This window comes from Suncus etruscus, chromosome 4 (assembly GCF_024139225.1).
Source record: "Suncus etruscus isolate mSunEtr1 chromosome 4, mSunEtr1.pri.cur, whole genome shotgun sequence".
In the NCBI taxonomy this organism is placed as follows: Eukaryota; Metazoa; Chordata; class Mammalia; order Eulipotyphla; family Soricidae; genus Suncus; species Suncus etruscus.
The window spans coordinates 79302759-79325115 of record NC_064851.1 but is presented as its reverse complement, the minus strand read 5'-3'; the positions used below and the strand labels follow the sequence as shown (position 1 = coordinate 79325115).

Here is a 22357-nt window from a genome sequence, read left to right as displayed (position 1 = left end):
TGATTTGGATCTCCCTGATGAGTGAAGGTGAGCACGTTTTCATGTGTTTGTTGGCCATCCTTCTGTCTTCATCAGAGAAGTGTCTAATCATTTTATCTCCCCATTTTTATGGCTTTATTTGGTTTTGGGGGGCTCAGCTTTCTGAGTGCTTTGTATGTTCTAGATATCAGCACTTTGTCTGATATGTCGAGTGAAAAGATTTTTTCCCATTCTGTTAACTGTCTTTTTGTGTTAAGTAAGGTTTCTTTCACCATGCAGAAGCCTTTTAGTTTGCTGTAGTCCCATTTGTTTATGTTTGATGCTAAAGTTCTTGCCATTGGTGCTCCATCCTCAAAGACCTTTTTGATATATAGGTCTTCGAGTGTTCTGCCTATTTTATTCTCGATAAACTTTATAGATTTGGGTCTGATTTCAAGGACTTTGACCCATTTTGAGTTGACTTTTGTATAAGGAGTGAGGTATGGGTCAATTTTCACTTTCATACATGTCGTTTTCCAGTTGTACCAAAACCATTTGTTGAATAGACTTTCTTTGTTCCATTTCAAGTTCTTGCACTCTTTTATCAATATATTAGTATGGCTTGTCATATATGGGGTTTATGTCAGGGAATTCTGTTCTGACCCACTGGTCTAAGGTCCTGTCTCTGTTCCAGTACCCCATGCTGTTTTGATCACTATGGCATTATAGATATAATTTCATGTTAGGTAAAGGAGATGCCACCCAGCTTCTTGTTTTTCAGTATGTGTTTTTGACTATCCTGGGTCTTTTGTGGTTCCATATGAATTTTGTGATTGATTGTTCTAATTCTTTTTTTTTTTTGTTTTTTTGTTTTATGGGCCACAACCCTGTGACGCTCAGGGGGTTACTCTGGCTATGCGCTCAGAAGTTGCTCCTGGCTTCTTGGGGGACCATATGGGACGCCGGGGGATCGAACCCTGCGGCCCCGTCCTAGGCTAGCGCAGGCAAGGCAGGCACCTTACCTCCAGCGCCACCGCCGGCCCCGATTGTTCTAATTCTTTATAAGAATGATATCTGAATGTAAATAGGGATTGCATTAAATCTATATAGTAGTTGTGTAGGATAGTCATTTTGACTATGTTAATTCTACCTATTCATGAGCATCGGGATGTTCTTCCATTTCTTTAGATCCTCTTCAATTTCTTTCTGGGTGTTTTAAAGTTTCCCCTGGTATAGGTCTTTCACTTCCTTGTAAGGTTGATTCCTAGGTACCTGATATTTTTTGATACTTATTTTAAATGGAATTGTATTTTTAATCTCTCTCTCCTTGACTCTTCGTTGTTTGTATATAGAAATGCTACTGTCTTTTGTGTATTGACTTTGTATCCAGCCAACTTTGCTGTATTGGTTAATTGTTTCTAAGGAGTTTTACTGTGGACTCTCTTTAGGGTTTTCAATGTATATCATCATATTGTCTGCAAAATAAGAGATAGTTTGAGTTCCTCTTTCCCCAAATTTGGATTCCTTTGATTCCCCTTCCTCTTGTCGAATTGCTATTGCTAGGACTTCTAAAAGGTTATATTGAATAAGAGTGGAGAGAGTGGACAGCTTGCCTAGTTCCTGACCTTAGAGGGGAATACTTCTAGTTTCTCGCCATTTTAGTATAAATGTAGGCTGTAGGCTTTTCATATGTTAGCCTGTAATTATCTTGAGGAGGTTCCTTCTATCCCTGTTTTGCTGAGTGTCTTTAACAGGAAAGGGTGTTGGATTTTGTCAAACTACCTTCTGATGCAATCGATTGATATGATCATGTGGTTTTCTGTCTTTCTTGTTATTGATATGATTGTATAATGTTGATTGATTTGCGTATGTTGAACCTACCTTGCATTCCTGGTATAAACCCACTTTGGTCATGATGTATGATCTTTTTGATTGAAGTGCTGGAGTCAGTTTGCTAAGATTTTGTTGAGTATCTTTGCATCTATGTTCAAGTGAGGGTTGGTCTATAGTTTTCTTTCTTGGTGGTGTCTTTGCCATCTTTGGGGATGAGTGTGATATTGCCTCATAAAAGGAGTTTGAGGGAGGAGTCCTGTTTTTTCGATGGTTTGGAAGAGCCTATGGAAAAGTGGTAGTAAGTCTTCTCGGAATGTTTGATAGAATTCACCTGTAAATCCATCTGGGCCTGGACTTTTGTTCTTAGGGAGTTCTTAATTACATCTTCAATTTCCTCTGAAGTGATTGGGTCTGTTTAGGCTTTCTAGTTCTTCCTTTTTCAGTCTCGGAAGATGGTATTTTTCCAAGAATCTGTCGATTTCTACTGGGTTCTCTAGCATAGCTGAGTATAGTTGTTCATAATATGATCTCATGATATGTTTATTTCTTGGGGTTCTGTTGTAATCTCTCCCCTTTCATTGTGATCCTACTGATCTGGTGTTTTCCCTCTTTTTTTGGTGAGTTTTGTCAGTGGTTTGTCTATCTTGTTTATTTTTCGAAAAACCAACTCCTGGTTTCATTGATTTTTTTGTATTGTTTTCTTAGTTTCTATGTTGTTTATTTCTGCTCTGGAATTTATTATTTCTTGCCTTCTGGTTGTGGTTGGATTTCTTTGCTGCTGGTTGTTCCAATTCCTTGAGGTGATCCTTTAAATGTTGATTTGTCATTTTCCTGTTTCTTGATCCAGGCCTGTATTGCTGAGTTTCCCCCTAATTACTGCTTTTGCTGTGTCCCACAAATTTTGACAAGTATGTCTCTTCATTATCATTTGTCTCAAGGAAATCTTTTTATTTCTTCCTTGAGTTGCTCTTTGATCCAGCTGTTGTTGAGGCAGCTTGTTGTTTAATCTCCAGGTATTAGTTTTTCTCCCTTTGCTTCTTCTTGAAGTCAATTTTGACCTCTGTTGCATAGGTGATCTGATTGGTGCTTCTAATGATCCTTACATTTGTGGTCTTATATAGGTTGGCTTTGTATCCTACGACATGGTCTATTCTGGAGAAGGTTCCATGTGGGCTTGAGAAGAATGTGTATTCTGCTTTCTGGGGATGGAGGGCCCTATATAAGTCTATTAGCCCTATATCTTCTAATTTTTCTCATTTAGAGCTCTTTTTCTTTGCTATTTATTCTATTTGGTGGATCTGTCCAGTGGTGATAGTGGAATATTGAGATCCTCTACTATTATCACATTTCCCTTCATGTGGTTTTCTCCAGGTTTGCGAGCAGTTGCCCTCACATATTTTTGATGGCTGTACAATAGGTGCATAGATATTGACCAGGGTTAGTACTTCTTGATCTAATGTTCCTCCTAATCAGTAAGTAGTGACCCCTCTTTGTCTCTGATCACTTTCTTGAGGTTGAATGCAATTTGGTCTGATATAAGAATGGCTGTTCCTGCTCTTTTTTGTTTTCCATTGGCCTGAATAATTACTTTCCATCCTTTTATTCTAACGCCTGTGGTTTATCCTGTAGTTGTAGGTGTGTTTTCTTGCAGACAGCAGAAGTCCGGTTTATTTTTTCTTAATCCAGTTCTCTACTAATGTGTCTTTTAATTGGAGAGTTTAGTCCGTTAACATTTAGGGAGATTATTGACAGAGATGACTGTTGTGCAGTTGTGTTGTGTAGGGTGATTTTTGTTACAATCGGGGGTTTGGATTGTGTAATTCATCTCTGAGTAGGTCATTTAGGATCGGCTTTGTTTGCACAAATAGTTCAAGTTTGTTTTTGTTTGAGAATGTTTTTAGTCTGCCCTCCCATATGAATGATAGTTTTTTGTTTTGTTTTTGTTTTTTTTTGGTTTTGTTTTTTTTTTTTTTTTGGTTTTTGGGTCACACCCGGTGGTGCTCAGGGGTTACTCCTGGCTGTCTGCTCAGAAATAGCTCCTGGCAGGCACAGGGGACCATATGGGACACCGGGATTCAAACCAACCACCTTTGTTCCTGGATCGGCTGCTTGCAAGGCAAACACCGCTGTGCTATCTCTCTGGGCCCATGAATGATAGTTTTGCTGGGTGTTGAACCCTAGGTTGGAAATTTCTTTCATTCAGTCATTTAAATATGTCATTCCACTGTCTTCTTGTTTGAATTATTTCAAATGGGAGATCCGGTTTGATTCTTATGTCCCTTCCTTTGTACTTGAGGTTTTTTTTCTCCTTTATTGCTTTACGGAGTTCATCTTTCTCTTTTTTTTGCCATTTGGATTACTATATGTAATTTGTCTATTTTATTAGGGACTCTCTTCACTTCCTGGATCTCATCTTTTGACCTGTCTGCTCCTGCTTACTGCAGCACACTCACCAGCGCCTCCTTGATTGTCTTTAAGCATATCAAGCATATATGTGTCTTGAGGTCTTTTGCTGTTTATTTTGCCTGACACATACCTCCACCCAGTATTTTTTGTTTTTAGGAGAAAAGCAGTTTTATTATATGACTCTAACCACTATGAGTGGCTTCTAAGCTAACCAGCCTCTCTGTACCCAACCTGACTCTCATCTCTCACTGCTGCATCTTCCTGCTGAGGCTTCTCCACCCAGTTTTTTTTTCCTTTTCTTTTTTTTATTCCATAAACACCTAGTTACAACTTACACAAACGGAAAAAAAAAAAAGGATGGTGGGGAGACTTCTGTGTTTTGAGTGATAAGGGAAGTAGGGAACAGTCTTCTCCTTCACACAGCCCTGGAGGAGGGAGCTGAGGAGGAGGCAGGCAGAAATCCAGGGCAGCCGAGGGCGGGAGGCAGCCCAACACCCCAAGCTTGCCCCAGATCTCTGCCAATGCGGGGGCAGAGGTTAGCCTGGGCAAGGTCAGGCATTGGACAGAGGGAGCAGCAAAACGAAAAAACTCGTTAGTAAGATCCAGGAGAAGTGGAGTTGTCATGACGAATATGGAGTTTTGAGGAGAGAGTGGGGTGAGGGGGTGGTGAAAGGATGCCCTGATATCGATCCCCAGGGAGGTTGGGGGCCAGCTTGCCTGTTAATTTACTGTTAAATTGGGGATGGGGAGGAAAAAGTAATTTCAGGGGATAATTTCTCAGCCTCCTCAGCCTATTCAGAGAGGTTGAGGGCTCAGGGCCCTCAATCCACCCAGTATTTTTTAACAGCCCCTTCACATCCTAATCGATTTTTTTTCACATCATAATCTATTTTATGATACAAGTACATTTTAGTATTTTACTTAAAACTGCTACCTTTGACCCAGAGAGATAGTTCAAGGGTTTATGGTACTTTTTTCGCATGCAATTAAGCCTGGTTTTTCCTGGTACTTCCTATGGGCCCTCTAACACCACCAGGAGTGATCACCTGGTAGTGAACCAGGAGTAAGCCCTTGAGTACAGCTGGGTATACTACAAACCCAAACACTCAGTCCCCCTAAAAACAAACCACAAATACTGTTATGCTTTGAGTTTGGGGGGCCCTTATATTGTCAGTTATATATGTATATTGTTTGTTAATTTTCAAATAAAAATATGACTAATTCACTGTTGTAGCCGTTGTACATGGTCCTGGTAGAATAAAGTTATGGGTTGTAGATTTATGCCACAGCAGTGGTGCTTAGATCTTGTGCTCAGGAGTGATATCTGGTTGTCAATACATAAAAAATATTTGTTAAGGATTTCACCCTTGGTGCAGCTCATCAGCCAGCGTGCCTTCCTGTGAACTTTCTGGGGAGTCTGCCTTCCCGTGAGCCTTCCGTGGAGGTGAGTCGACACGCCCAGAAAGGGAGGAGCCACTGAACTTCGCTGGATCTCAGATGCCAGCACCCTTCCTGCCTCTCTACTCTGCTGTCCTGCATTTTCGGCCTAATTTTCACCCTTGGTGCGGCTCATCAGCCAGCCTGCCTTCCTGTGAACTTTCCGGGGAGTCTGCCTTCCTGTGAGCCTTCCGTGGAGGTGAGTCGACACGCCCAGAAAGGGAGGAGCCACTGAACTTCGCTGGATCTCAGATGCCAGCACCCTTCTGCCTCTCTACTCTGCTGTCCTGCATTTTTGGGCCTGATTTCATCCTGGGTGTGGCCCATCTGCCAGCCTGCCTTCCTGTGAGCCTTCCGTGGAGGTGAGTCGACACGCCCAGAAAGGGAGAAGCCAGAGGAGCACGGTTGCTCTGCTCCCCTTCGCGACGGTGCACAGCATTTAGCCGATGAATACAATCACAACACGTAGAAAAACACGCAGTACTAGTGTGACAATGGGGAAACAACACGGGCCAGTGCCAGACATAGAGAATGAAGATGGCAACTCTGATGACTTGAACATGACCAACCACCTAGTCAGTCTCTCAGATAAGGAGTTTAGAGTTGCAATATGGAACATGTTCAAAGAACTCAAACAAAGTATAGAAGAGAAAACTAAAAAGAATCAGGAGAATATGAAGATAGAAATGAGAAAACTAGGGGCCGGGCGGTGGCGCTAAAGGTAAGGTGCCTGCCTTGCCTGCGCTAGCTTTGGACGGACCGCGGTTCGATCCCCCCGGTGTCCCATATGGTCCCCCAAGCCAGGAGCAACTTCTGAGCGCATAGCCAGGAGTAACCCCTGAGCGTTACTGGGTGTGGCCCAAAAAGCCAAAAAAAAAAAAGAAATGAGAAAACTCCAAACAGAAATTTCAGATCAAATAACAGGTCTGAGAAACTCAGTAGATGAATTGAAGAAAAACATGTTTGAGATTTCCCACAGGTTAACAGCAGCTGAGGATAGAATCAGTACACTGGAAGATGAGATACATAACAATTACATACAGCAGAAGAAATTGGAAAAAAGCCTCAAAGCAAATGATCAAACAATGGAAAAATTACTCAAAGAATGGGAACAGATGAAAATAGAAGTCTATGATAAGCTCAACAGAAACAACTTAAGAATCATTGGAGTCCCAGAGACTCAGGAAGAAAATCTCCAGGAAGAATCAACAGTCAAGAACAACATTAAAGAGAAACTACCAGAGATAATGAATACATGTGATCAAATCCTGCATGCCCGAAGAGTGTCAACTAAAAGAGACCCCAGAAAAAAATACCCCCAAGACACATCCTAGTCACTATGACGAATCCCATAGATAGAGACAGAATTCTGAAAGCAGCAAGATCGAAAAGAGAAATTACATTCAAGGGAACATCCTTGAGATTTACTGCAGACCTGTCACCAGAAACACTCAAGGCCAGAAGGCAGTGGTGGGACATAGTGACAAAACTCAATGAAATAAATGCTTCGCCTAGAATACTGCACCCAGCAAAACTCACTTTCAGGTTTCAAGGAACAATACATAGTTTCACAGGCAAACAACAGCTCAAAAACTTCACAGACTCAAAACCATTCTTAAAAGAAAAACTGAACGGCATACTTTAAGACAAGGCTTACCAACAGACACACCAAACTTTAATATAAAGATGGCACTAACTCCCAGGACAATTCTTTCTCTCAATGTCAATGGACTAAATGCACCAGTTAAGAGACACAGAGTGGCTAAATGGATCAAAAAACTCAATCCAACCTTCTGCTGCCTACAAGAAACGCACCTGAATAGTCAGAACAAACATAGACTCAAAATAAAAGGCTGGAGGAAAATCATCCAAGCAAACAACACCCAAAAAAAAGCAGGAGTGGCCATATTAATATCAGATGATGCAAACTTTATACTTAGGAAAGTTGTAAGGGACAAAGATGGACATTTTGTATTAATCAAGGGATATGTAGAGCAGGAAGAAATCACCCTCCTAAACATATATGCACCGAATGAGGGGCCAGCAAAATATTTAATACAACTGTTGACAAATCTGAAAAATAATATCAATAACAACACAATAATTGTGGGAGACCTCAACACGGCATTGTCAACACTAGACAGGTCAACCAGACTGAAACCCAACAAGAATATACTAGACCTGAGGAGAGAAATGGAAGAAAGAGGCCTAGTAGATATATACAGGACACTCCACCCCCAGAAGCCTGGATACACATTTTTCTCTAATGTACATGGGACATTCTCTAGGATAGACTACATGTTAGCACACAAAACATACCTCCATAATATCAAGAGGATAGAAATTTTGCAGGCTGCCTTTGCTGACCACAAAGCCCTGAAATTATATATAAACTACAAAGGGACACAGAAGAAAAATTTTAACACCTGGAAGTTAAATAGCCTCATACTGAATAATCAGTGGGTCCGAGATGAAATCAAAGAGGAAATCAAAACCTTCCTGAAAACAAATGACAATGGAGACACAAATTATCAGAACCTATGGGACAGAGCAAAAGCAGTACTGAGAGGAAAATTTATAGCTTTGCAAGCACACATCAGGAAAGAAGAAGGGGCATACCTGAATAGCTTAATGACGCAGCTCATAGAATTAGAAAGTGCTCAACAAAAGGATCCAAAAATAGGGAGGCAGAAGGAAATAACAAAGCTGAGAGCAGAAATCAATGAAGTGGAAACCAGAAAAACCTTCCAAAAGATCAACGAAAGCAGAAGTTGGTTCCTTGAAAAAATAAACAAGATTGATAGACCACTGGCAAAACTAACAAAGAAAGAAAGAGAGAGAAACTTGATAACTCGTATTAGGAATGAAAAAGGAGAGATCACTACTGATATGGTAGAGATTCAAAGGGTAATCAGAAACTACTTTGAGAAACTCTATGCCACTAAAAATGAAAACCTGGAAGAAATGGATAAATTTTTGGAATCTTATAATCTTCCACGATTGAATGAAGAGGATGTAGCATATCTAAACACACCCATTACTATTGAGGAAATTAAGAAAGTAATCAAATGTCTGCCCAAAAACAAAAGCCCAGGCCCAGATGGATTTTCTAATGAATTCTTTCAAACCTTTCAAGAGGAACTACTACCAATCCTGGCAAGACTCTTTCATGAAATTGAAAAAACAGGAAAACTTCCAAATAGCTTTTATGAAGCCAACATTACCTTGATACCTAAACCAGACAGAGATGCTACGAAAAAAGAAAATTACAGACCAATATCGCTGATGAATGCAGAAGCAAAGATCTTCAACAAAATCCTGGCAAATAGGATTCAATGCCTCATTAAGAAGATCATCCACTACGATCAAGTAGGTTTCATTCCAGGAATGCAAGGCTGGTTTAACATCCGTAAATCTATCAACATAATACACAACATCAACAGCAAGAAAAATAAAAATCACATGATCATATCAATCGACGCAGAGAAAGCATTTGACAAGGTCCAACACCCATTCTTGATCAAAACTCTCAGCAAGATGGGAATGGAAGGAACCTTTCTCAATATAGTTAAGGCCATCTACCACAAGCCAGAGGCAAATATTGTCCTCAATGGAGAAAAACTAAAAGCCTTCCCTCTAAATTCTGGCACAAGACAAGGCTGTCCTCTCTCACCACTCCTATTCAACATAGCACTGGAAGTATTCGCTATAGCGATTAGGCAAGAAAAGGATATCAAGGGAATCCAGATAGGAAAGGAAGAAGTCAAGCTCTCACTGTTTGCAGATGACATGATACTCTACTTAGAAAACCCCAAAGACTCTATCAAAAAGCTTCTAGAAACAATAGACTCATATAGCAAGGTGGCAGGCTACAAAATTAACACACAAAAATCAATGGCCTTTCTATACACCAATACTAATAAGGAAGAAATGGACATTAAGAAAACAACTCCATTCACTATAGTGTCACACAAACTCAAATATCTTGGAATCAACTTGACTAAAAATGTGAAGGACCTATACAAGGAAAACTATAAAACTCTGCTCCAAGAAATAAGAGAGGACACGCGGAAATGGAAGCACATACCCTGCTCATGGATTGGCAGGATTAACATCATTAAAATGGCAATACTCCCCAAAGCGCTGTACAGATTTAATGCGATCCCCCTAAAGATACCCATGACATTCTTCAAAGAAGTGGACCAGGCACTTTTGAAATTTATTTGGAACAATAAACACCCTCGAATAGCCAAAGCAATCATTGGGAAAAAGAATATGGGAGGAATTACTTTCCCCAACTTTAAACTTTACTACAAAGCAATAGTTATCAAAACAGCATGGTATTGGAATAAGGACAGGCCCTCAGATCAGTGGAATAAGCTTGAATACTCAGAGAATGTTCCCCAGACATACAATCACCTAATTTTTGATAAAGGAGCAAAAAATCCTAAATGGAACAAAGAAAGTCTCTTCAACAAGTGGTGTTGGCACAACTGGGTAGCCACTTGCAAAAAATTGAACTTAGACCCCCAGCTAACATCATGTACGAAGGTAAAATCCAAATGGATTAAAGACCTCGATATCAGCCCCAAAACCATAAGATATATAGAACAATACGTAGGTAAAACACTCCAGGACATTGAGGCTAAAGGCATCTTCAAGGAAGAAACTGCACTCTCCAAGCAAGTGAAAGCAGAAATTAACAGATGGGAATATATTAAGCTGAGAAGCTTCTGCACCTCAAAGGAAATAGTGCCCAAGATACAAGAGCCACCCACTGAGTGGGAGAAACTATTCACCCAATACCCATCAGATAAGGGGCTAATCTCCAAAATATACAAGGCACTGACAGAACTTTACAAGAAAAAAAAACATCTAATCCCATCAAAAAATGGGGAGAAGAAATGAACAGACACTTTGACAAAGAAGAAATACAGATGGCCAAAAGACACATGAAAAAGTGCTCCACATCACTAATCATCAGGGAGATGCAAATCAAAACAACGATGAGATACCACCCTCACACCACAGAGAATGGCACACATCACAAAGAATGAGAATAAACAGTGTTGGCGGGGATGTGGGGAGAAAGGAACTCTTATCCACTGCTGGTGGGAATGCCGTCTAGTTCAACCTTATGGAAAGCGATATGGAGATTCCTCCAAAAACTGGAAATCGAGCTCCCATATGATCCAGCTATACCACTCCTAGGAATATACCCTAGGAACACAAAAATACAATACAAAAACCCCTTCCTTACACCTATATTCATTGCAGCACTATTTACCATAGCAAGACTCTGGAAACAACCAAGATGCCCTTCAACAGACGAATGGCTAAAGAAACTGTGGTACATATACACAATGGAATATTATGCAGCTGTCAGGAGAGATGAAGTCATGAAATTTTCCTATACATGGATGTACACGGAATCTATTATGCTGAGTGAAATAAGTCAGAGAGAGAGAGAGAAAAACGCAGAATGGTCTCACACATTTATGGGTTTTAAGAAAAATGAAAGACATTCTTGCAATAATAACTTTCAGACACAAAAGAGAAAAGAGCTGGAAGTTCCAGCTCACCTCAGGAAGCTCATCACAAAGAGTGATGAGTTTAGTTGGATAAATAACTACATTTTGAACTGTCCTAATAATGAGAATGTATGAGGGAAATTGAGAACCTGTTTAGAGTACAGGCGGGGGTCGGGTGGGGAGGAGGGAGACTTGGGACATTGGTGATGGGAATGTTGCACTGGTGATGGGTGGTGTTAAAAAAAATTGTATACGATTAAAAAAATATTTGTTAAACAATATTTAAATGAGAACCAGGTAAATGGCTCAAAATGCTAGAGCATATACTTTGCATGCAAAAGCTTTGGATTTGAGCTCTGGACAACATGATCCTTTGAGCATCCTTAAGAATGCCCTTCAAGCACTGCCTAAGTAACTCCTAAATAATATCAGGTGTGGTTCCCACTCCATCCATACTTTTTCTTTTTTCCCATTTGAAACTTTTCTTTTAGTACTATGACTTACAAAGTTATTTGTAATACAACTATTTCAGGAATTCAGTATTCCAACACCAATTCCACTGCTAATGTGACCTTCCCTCCACAAATGTTCCATGTTACCTACCCTCCAAACCTACACCTTAAGCAGGCACAAAATTATTTACTTCATATTGTTATTTACAACATATATCTCATAATGGTGATACTAAAGTTATTGTCCAAGGATTTGCTGACCTGTTAGGTTCTAGTTGAGCCTTCTGTGCTATTGTGAGTGTTTCGTGCTATTGTGAGTGTTTCTGTGCTATTGTGATATTTTCACTCACTAAGCTTAGTGGGATTCTGTGCACTAACTTTCCCTTCCAATTTACTGTGTTCCTGCTGGGCAGTTACTACTGCGAATACCACCATGAACTCCAGCAGCTATGTCACTAGGATGATTCAGCAGCATGGCATTTTGGGCATACCAGATTCACCCATCTCAATCCCTAATAAGATAAGACAAAGTTTATTTCTAGCCTCTATTCTGCACTGTCTTATCAGAAGTACAGATAAAGTACTGCATATAAATATACAAGGGTGGATTCAAGATGTGTTTTGACTAGGAAAATTGCTGATTGAATTGTTGCCAATGGAAAATAGGGCATCTAAGCAGAAGCACAGTAAAGAAGGCAAAGGAGTGGCATTTGCGTTTAGGCAGGTTGATGGAGTGGGATAGGAGAACCCACCTAGAAAGATTTGCCAGAGCAAAGCCAACTCTAGGACTGAAGAAACTGATGCTAGGGGCCCTTCAATTTCCATCTTCCTGAGCCTTCAGCCTTTGTAGTTCTCTTCTGAATGCCACCAAGGGCTGTGGGTGTGTGTGTGTGAAGTATGGATGGAGAATCTGGAGAAACAGGAATGGAGGCTTAGATGAAATTATACATGAACTTTTGAACTAGCTTTCTGAGTAGTCGGAATTAAATGTTGCATATCCTGTCCTGGATGCATTATCTCCATACGAATGACATTGTACTAGATTTCTTTTAAAATGGCACATTTTCATTGTAAATTCATGGTTCTGCCTGCATTGCAGTGGCACAGCCTTCCATGGTGGAATGCAGTGTCTACAGAAGGTGCATGGTTGAGGGATCCAGAGAAGAACCAGATCAAAGTCAGGCTCCAAGGCAGGCCTGAGACCTCTGTTTTCTTTAGCATTAACTTGTCTCCCTTTTAGCTGTGGATAGACTAAAATAAGAGAGGATTTTTATAGTTTGAGCAAGGCGTGTCAGAATATACATATAACATCAAATACTTTGTATAAATTCCCTTTTGAAAAAAACCTTACATTGGGGCCGGCAAGATGGCGCTAGAGGTAAGGTGTCTGCTTTGCAAGCGCTAGCCAAGGAAAGATCACAAACACAGTTCGATCCCCAGGCGTCCCATATGGTCCCCCCAAGCCAGGGGCAGTTTCTGAGCACTTAGCCAGGAGTAACCCCTAAGCATCAAATGGGTGTGGCCCGAAAAACCAAAAGAAAAAAAAAAAAACAAAACCTTACATTTTCATCACAAGAAAAACATGTTAACTATATACTGTTGACCATACCACAGTAGTCAAATAATTATATTGTAACACCTAAAACCAATATAATGTCAATCAGAACTAAATGTTAAAAAATACTAATTATGGGGCCGGAGAGATAGCATGGAGGTAAGGCATTTGCCTTGCATGCAGAAGGACAATGGTTTGAATCCTGGCATCCTATATGGTCCCCGAGCGATTTCTGAGCATAGAACCAAGAGTAACCCCTGAGTGCTGCCGGGTGTGACCCAAAAACCAAAAATAAATAAACAAAATAAATGAGTTATCACTAGAGTTCCAAGGAATGAAACATTTTTAAACTGTGATCATAATTATAATTTAATACTTTATTATTTATCATTTTTTCATTTTCATGAATGAGAATAACTGGGAAAATGATATCAAAAATGTAAAAGTACTTACAAAAACATAAAGAAATAATGATAGTATTATTTTCATATTACTGATAGTATATCAGAATTCTAATTTTTCTTTATTGCTACTTCTCAGACATAGTAGCTGGAAAAGGAGATGGGGGAGAGTCCATTTATGGGCCAACATTTGAAGGTACATATCTTTATATTTTTTCTTTTATATATTAGTTGATTATTTAAATTTAATATTAGTGCACAATTTCTAAACTGTGAATAGGATAGTGTTTGAGGTAATGTACAAGGAATATCCACATACTGAAAGTGGGAGTTAAAACAGCACTGGCGAAGGATTCACAGTCCTACCTCAGATCAGGGCTTTGTCAGCCTGTTTTTTTTTCCCTGACTGACTTGTTATGCTATCTAATTGAGGTAAATTCTTAGTATTATATGGTCACAGTGAATGAGTATTTTTCAGCCTTAGAACTTTATCACACTTAGAATTGGTATATTGATCATCTTTTTGAGATGTGTCTTGTTAGTGATCCTAAAATGGTGATAATAGCAGTGGCATAGTAAGTCCTAGTATAAGATACAAAAAATTTAGGTAGAAAAATGGAAAATCTCTGGGTAACATTGATCCCAAAGCAAGCTCAATAAGTATTACAAAGAATACCAAAACACAACAGGTAAGAACCATCTAGCAGTAGCACATTCTGCTTGGCTCCACATCTGGTGTGGGCCGAGAAAGTCACATCCTGGCTGGGGAGATGGCTCAAGGACTGAGTGCAAGAAGACTGTGGGTTTTTTGTGTTGACTTTGACTTCTGTGCTACACCCAGTGGTGCTCAGGGATTACTCCTGGCTCTGAGCTCAGGAGCTCTGGTGGGTTCAGGGGACTATATTGGATGCTGGGAATTGAACCTAGTACTCTATCCGCTGGGCTATCTATGGAACTAGCTGAGTGCAGACATCTAAATTTAAGAACAAAAATGAAAACAAAACAAAAAATATCTTTCCAGTGATTTGTTTAAAAAATTAAGATAACATGAGGATGGAGCAGTGGCGCAAGTGGTAAGGTATCTGCCTTGCTGGCGCTAGCCTAGGATGGACTGAAATTTGATCCCCTGGCATCCCATATGATCCCCCAAGCCAGGAGCGATTTCTGAGCACAAGGCAGGAGTAATCCCTGAGCATCACCAGGTGTGGCCCAAAATCAAAAAAAAAAAAAAAAAAGATAACACATGCCAGAAAGATAGTACAGGAGGTAAGGCACATCTTGCATGCAGCTTTGGCAGCCACAGTCCTGATTTTAAATCCCAGGCATCACAACCTGAGTACTGCCATGAGTCATCTGAGCATGGAACTAGGAATAGCCCTTGAGCACTGCCCCTGACCACTTGAGCACTGCCCCTTGAGCACTGACTGACCTAATGAAAAAGTAACTATTTTATATCCATCACATGATTACAATGTTACAGTTCATCATGAAAAATTTATGTTGTCTGTGGAGGTGGCATGGGAAGGATTGTGGTTTATGAGTGATGATTTTGGGTGGTGGAAAGTGGAAGTCATGTCTGGAGTAGGAGGGAGGCAAGTTGTAACACCTGGTATAGGCAGACAGGGCTCATAACAGGCAGCTAGTTGTCTATAGTGTGTATTCCCATGCAGTGCCCTTGTTTGTCTGGGGAAGTTGCAGGTATTTCTTCCCAAGAAGCTGCACCGAGGTGGGTATAACTGCTTACATTCAAGTTCTTCTCTAATTAGCTAAGCCAGTTGTAACATTTCAGAGTCCTACAAGATAGCTTAAAGGATGGAATGTATGTCATGCATGTTCAAGTCCCAAGTTTGATCCCTCATGCTGCATGTCCTGCAAAAGAAGATGGATTAGAGTTCTGTTAACCCCTCACTATTATGAGGCCAAAATAGCACAGCATTGCCAACCTGAGCACAAATCTTCAGGTCCATACTGCTATGCTAGAGTTTCTCCAGGAGTAGCCTCCTGGGCTCCCAAGCACCTCTGGATTGACATATGTATATATATGTACATATATATATTATATATACACATATATAATAAACGGGAGCTATTTACAGTGGGTAAGTTATTTGCCTTGAATGTGGCTAATCCATATTTGATTCTGAGCACCCTCTTTGTTTTTCTGAGCTTAATCCCAGGAGTAAGCAGTAAACACTGCCAGGTGTTTACAAAAATAAAATAAAGATTTGAAGACATAATACAGCAAGTAGGATGTTTATCTTTCACATGGCCAACTCACATTTGAATTCTAGTACTACCTATGGTCCCCCAAATCCTGCCAAGGATGACTCTTGAACAAAAAGCCAGAAGTATATCCTGAGCACAGCCAGTTGTGGCCCCCAAACCAAACTAGTAGTAGTAGTAGTAGTAGTAGTAGTAGTAATAATAGTAACAACAATAATAATAATAATAGGGGCCAGAGAGATAAGGTGTTTGCCTTTCATGCAGAAGGTCATCGGTTAGGGCCCGGAGAGATAGCACAGTGGCGTTTGCCTTGCAAGCAGCCGATCCAGGACCAAAGGTGGTTGGTTCGAATCCCAGTGTCCCATATGGTCCCCCGTGACTGCCAGGAGCTATTTCTGAGCAGACAGCCAGGAGTAACAAAGAAGGTCATCATCGGTTAGAATCCCGGCATCCCATATGATCCCCTGAGGCTGCCAGGAGCGATTTCTGAGCATGGAGCCAGGAGTAACCCCTGAGCACTGCCAGGTGTGACCCCAAAACCAAAATAAATAAATAAATAATAATAATAATATGTAAAATTTGAGCTACAGTGCCATTAAAGCACAATTAAAAATGCTGGTATGAGATCAGAGATAACTCAATGGTCTGTGAGAATTGCTTTTTTGTGTGTGTTTTTTTTTTTTGGGGGGGGGGCATACCTGGTGATGCTCCAGGGTTACTCCTGGCTCTTCACTCAAAAATTGCTCCTGGCAGACTCAGGGGACCATGTGGGATGCTGGGAATCAAATGCCAGTCAGTCCTGGTCGGCCTTGTACAAGGAAAATGCCCTACTGCTGTACTATTGGTCTAGCCTGGGATCTGCTTTTAATACCTAAGGCGCAGGTTTAATCTCCAACATGACATGGTTACCCGAAGGACAGAGCCAGGAGTAGCCTTACACATTGCTGAATGTGGCCCAAATCAAAATAAAAAAACCAAATCAAAATAAAAAAATGTAAATGCCAAATAAAAGCTAGAGCTGTAGCATGCCTACTTTGCATGCAAGAGACCCTTAGTTTGATCTCAGCACCACCAATTGCTCGGTAGCTGTTAATATATTTGTTTGTTTTTGGTTTTTTTGGTTATACCCTGGAGGTACTCAAGGACACGCCTGCTCAGGGCTCACTCTAGCTAGCACTGCTCAGGGAATCATCCACCAAAAGGAATTCAAAACATTCCTTCTGTATGAAAAGCAGGCATTCTAGCCTGCTGAGCTCTCTCCCTAGTCCCTGTAATTTATATATGATAGTTACCAGTAGAGCAATAGATTTAGCAAATTATTCTGGATTTAGGCTAGATTTATGTCCACAGAAATGTTGCATTTAGTTGACATTCATATGTCTCAATTATAAAGGTTTTTTTTTTTTTGTTTTGTTTTTGGGCCACACCCTGCAGTGCTCAGGGGTTACTCCTGGCTGTCTGTTCAGAAATAGCTCCTGGCAGGCACGGGGGACCATATGGGACACCGGGATTCGAACCAAACACCTTTGGTCCTGGATCGGCTGCTTGCAAGGCAAACGCCGCTGTGCTATCTCTCCGGGCCCTAAAGTTGGTTTTTTTAACTTTATTTATTGATGGATTCATTGATTGATTGATTGGTTTCTGGGCCACACCCATCGAAGCTCAGGAGTCTTCCTGGCTCTGCACTGAGGAAATCACCTCCAGTGGGGACCATTTGGGATGCTGGTAATCGAACCGGGTCTCTCCCTCCGGGGTCAGCCACATGCAAAGCAAACACCCTACCACTGCACTATCTCGCTGGCCCCTTTATGAAGTTTTTGAATAAAAACTTTCACTAGATTTCACCCCCCCAAACTTTCTTATGTGTTTTTTAATTTGGAGATACTTTGTACTTCATGCTGAAACGTAACTCCCAACAGCCACCATGCAGTTCTTTTTTCACTTGTAACTTTCATATATATTAGGACATCTTCCAGGAGATCTTGGTCAATCCATATAAAGGTTGATATTAACATTTTTTTTAGATTTATTTACTAAAATGAGTGTAAATTAAGTTTCCTTTCATTATGAACATTTAAGTATTTTAGAATGGAAGGCAAGTTTAGAATTAAACTTGTGCTGTTTCAGACAGGCTTAAATTGCAAAGGCCAGGGATTAGGCTCAGAAAGATAGCCAGTTCCAGAAACTTCAAGAGCAGGTACCAAGACAGTTAGAAAAACTAAAGAATCTAATCACTCGCACCTGGGGACCTGTCTGTATTCAAATGGAATTCAGGCGATAAATCTTATTCAGCTGCACCTGAAGATCTGCTCGCCCCTGAGTTCTGCCTTAACTACACCAGCCAGTTTAAAAAACCTAGCTGATATTACGTGTACCAAGAACCTATCGTTTTACCCGTAGCTTGAAGCCCCAGCAACCCTATAAAAGAGCTTGCAAATCCCTTTTGCATTCGCCTCTTGCGAGAGGTGCAGCCCCAGCATGCTGGTAACTTAATAAATTTCCTTGCTTTTGCATTATTGTCTGTCTCCTTGGGGACTTTGTGGGTTGGAGTTTGGAGCTAATAATCAACATTTAAGTATTTAATTTTCTTGGGGCCAAAGAGATAGCACAGAGGTTAAGACACTTGCCTTGCATGCAGGTTAGAATCCTGCCAGGAGTTACTTCTAAGCATATAATTATGAGAATATTATATTATTATATTATAGTATATATAATATAAAATATATCATGTTATAGTATATGATTATTCTGTAATATTGAAATATATAAGTATATGTTATACTAATTATATTACTATAATGTAGCACATTATAACTATGAGTATTATAATTATAAGTATGAGTATGGCTCAACTCTTCCAATTAGTTTTCTTAGCATAATTATTTTTAGCCACGATAACAAAAAACTAAAGATATGCGCCCAAATATTTTAAATAATATTTTATTGCCTATCTTTTTGTTGTTAGTTTCTTCAACAGTTTTTGTTTTGATCTGGGTGGGTGTTGCAAGAGATTGCTTTAGTTTTTAGATTGCTTTAGTTTCCCTTAACTTTGTGGTAAGCTCTGAGCACCACAGGGTGTGGCGCCAAATCTCTCCAAAAGTAGTTGGAAATATTTACAATGTGGAATGAATTGCAAAATACTGTTGAAAGCATTCTATTTGTGCTTTATGTATTACAAGTCAATTAAAATAATACTAATATTTTCATACCTACTGATTGTCGTCTTTTTCAGATGAAAACTTTTCAATTCCTCATAATAAAAGGGGAATTATTGGAATGGTTAACAAAGGACGTCACACTAATGGGTCACAATTCTACATCACCTTACAACCAACTCCCTATCTAGATAAAAAATATGTGGCTTTTGGGTAGGTACATTGTAAGTTTGTCTATAGAAAATTGATATGTGTAAAATGTGGTCAAAAATATTTTGAGGGGCTGGAATGATCAGCCCAGCGGATAGACAGGGATACCTGTCTTGCATGCAGCAGACCTGGGTTCAATCCCCAGCATCCCAGATGGTCCCCAAGGCCACCAGGGGTGATTCCTGAGCACAGAGCTATGAGTAACCCCCGAACACTGATGAATGTGGCCCCGTATATATATACATATATATAAGTATATGTATATATACATATATACATAGATATATGTCTACATATATATATTTGAGGGACAGAGCAATAATGCAGTGGGTAAGGTGATTATCTTGCATGTAGCCAACCCAGTTCAATCCTTGGTATTCTATATGGTCCACCAAGGCCACCAAGTGTATTCCTGATTGAATAATGAGGAGTAACCCTTGAGTGTCACTGGGTATGGTCCTAAAATAAAACAGACAAAAAATTTTGGAATGGCTGACTGAGAGACACATCAATGAACTGCTGTGCACAAGTTCATCACATAGGAGGACAGAATTTAAGCCCGGGCCCCACATTGTCCCCTGAGAAATCCTGAGAAGAACCCCCAGGCACAGAGCCAGAAGTTGCACAAAAGCACCACTGGGTGTTGCCCTTACATCTCCAAATACTCACAAAAATGTGGGTAAATATTGTATATAGTTACTGGTTAAATGTAGGGTTTAAAAGCAAAACTGACATTAACATAGGCTAATGTTTGGAAATAATTTTTAGATATGAATTATTTAGAAACATTTTAGGTACAACATGTACATTATTCACTCTATCCATCTTCATTCAACAGTCCATCCTTTTATCTTTAGCCTCAGTATAGTAGCAACCCTTAAGAATTATTAATAGGGGCCAGAGAGAGATAGCATGGAGGTAAGGCGTTTGTTTGCCTTTCATGCAGAAGGACAGTGGTTTGAATCGCAGGCATCCCATATAGTCCTCTGTGCCTGCCAGGGACGATTTCTGAGCATAGAGCCAGGAGTAACCCCTGAGCGCTGCCGGGTGTGGCCCAAAAACCAAAAAAAGAAAAAAAGAATTATTAGTATTATTACAATACTTAATAATATAGATATAAACTTGAAAAGGTAAAGCCATTTAAGTAATGTCTATGATGATTGTAAAGAAATGAAATAAACTGTCCAAATTATAAGTAACATTTATTAATGTTAATCATACCATACAGGTATATTGGTAATATATATTTATTATGAAATATTATTATCAATATACTTAAAAGTTTTCTTTTTTTTTTTTTTTTTTTTGGTTTTTCGGGCCACACCCATTTGATGCTCAGGGGTTACTCCTGGTAAGCGCTCAGAAATTGCCCCTGGCTTGGGGGGACCATATGGGATGCCGGGGGATCAAACTGAGGTTGCGATCTTTCCTTGGCTAGTGCTTGCAAGGCAGACACCTTACCTCTAGCGCCACCTCGCCAGCCCTAAGATATTTAAAAGTTTTATAGACCCAAAATGGACAGTGTGTATACCTTTCCATCAGTATTACTCTGTGTTTCATGTCTCTAATTATTTTTTAAAGTAATTTTTTTAAATTTATTTAAAGAAAATATATCACGTAGTTGAGATAATTGGTCATAATACATTTGTTTCAGGAAGAACAAAGGCAAAGTTATTTAAAAAAACAATCTGAAAGATCAACAAAAGCTGAAGTTGGTTCTTTGAAAAAATAAACAAGATTGATAGACTATTGGCAAAACTCACAAAGAAAGAGAGAGAAATCTGATAACCCGTATTAGAAATGAAAAGGGGGAGATCACGACAGATATTGCAGAGATACAAAGGGTAATCAGAGACTACTTTGAGAAACTTTATGCTACTAAACATGAGAACCTAGAAGAAATGGGAAAATTCTTGGACACGTATAACCTTCCACAATTAAGTAAGGAGGATATAGCATATCTAAACACCCCCATCACTACTGAGGAAATTGAAACTGTAATCAAACATCTGCCCAAAAAGAAAAGCCCAGGCCCAGATGGATTTCCTAATGAATTTTTTCAAATCTTTCAAGAGGAGCTACTACCAATCCTAGCCAGGCTCTTCCATGAAATTGAAAAAAAAAAAACGGGAACACTCCCAAACAGCTTTTATGAAGCCAACATCACCTTGATACCAAAACCAGATAGAAATGCTGCCAAAAAAGAAAATTACAGACCAATATCGCTGATGAATGCAGAAGCAAAGATCTTCAACAAAATCCTGGCAAATAGGATTCAATGCCTCATTAAGAAGATCATACACTACGACCAAGTAGGTTTCATCCAGGAATGCAAGGATGGTTTGACATCCGTAAATCTATCAACATCATACACATCAACAACAAGAAAAATAAAAATCACATGATCATATCAATAGACGCAGAGAAAGCATTTGATAAGGTCCAACACCCATTCTTGATCAAAACTCTCAGCAAGATGGGAATGGAAGGAACCTTTCTCAATCTAGTTGAAGCCATCTACCACAAGCCAACAGCAAATATTATCCTCAATGGAGAAAAACTAAAAGCCTTTCCTCTACATTCTGGTACAAGACAAGGCTGTCCTCTCTCACCTCTCCTCTTCAACATAGTACTGGAAGTTCTTGCTATAGCGTTCAGGCAAGAAAAAGATATCAAGGGAATCCACGTCAGCAAAACACTCCAGGACATTGAGACTAAAGGCATCTTCAAGGAGGAAACTGCACTTTCCAAACAAGTGAAAGCAGAGATCAACAGATGGAAATACATTAAACTGAGAAGCTTCTGCACCTCAAAAGAAATAGTGCCCAGGATACAAGAGTCATCCACCGAGTGGGAGAAACTATTCACCCAACACCCATCAGATAAGGGGCTAATATCCAAAATATACAGGGCACTGACAGAACTTTCCAAGGAAAAAAACATCTAATCCCATCAAAAAATGAGAAGAAATGATCAAACACTTTGATAAAAAAAAAAAGAACTACAAATGGCCAAAAGGCACATGAAAAAATGCTCCTCATCACTAATCATCAGGGAGATGCAAATCGAAACAACGATGAGATACCTCTTCACACCACAGAGATTGGCGCACATCACAAAGAATGAGAACAATCAGTGCTGGCAGGGATGTGGAGAGAAAGGAACTCTTATCCACTGCTGGTGAGAATGCCATCTA

The 22357-nt window shown here is 39.8% G+C and overlaps 2 protein-coding genes across 2 annotated transcripts in view; both read left to right on the top strand.

Moving 5' to 3' along the window:
* The window catches only part of SESN1 (sestrin 1), a 595113-nt gene that overhangs the window by 122507 nt on the left and 450249 nt on the right, over positions 1–22357 (top strand). The window lies entirely within an intron of this gene.
* Positions 1–22357, top strand: part of PPIL6 (peptidylprolyl isomerase like 6) — a 47178-nt gene that overhangs the window by 22581 nt on the left and 2240 nt on the right. The window contains exons 6-7 of the mRNA XM_049771219.1: positions 13713–13769; positions 19029–19164. Of these exons, the coding sequence (XP_049627176.1) occupies positions 13713–13769; positions 19029–19164 (193 nt within the window). The remainder of the gene's footprint in view (positions 1–13712; positions 13770–19028; positions 19165–22357) is intronic.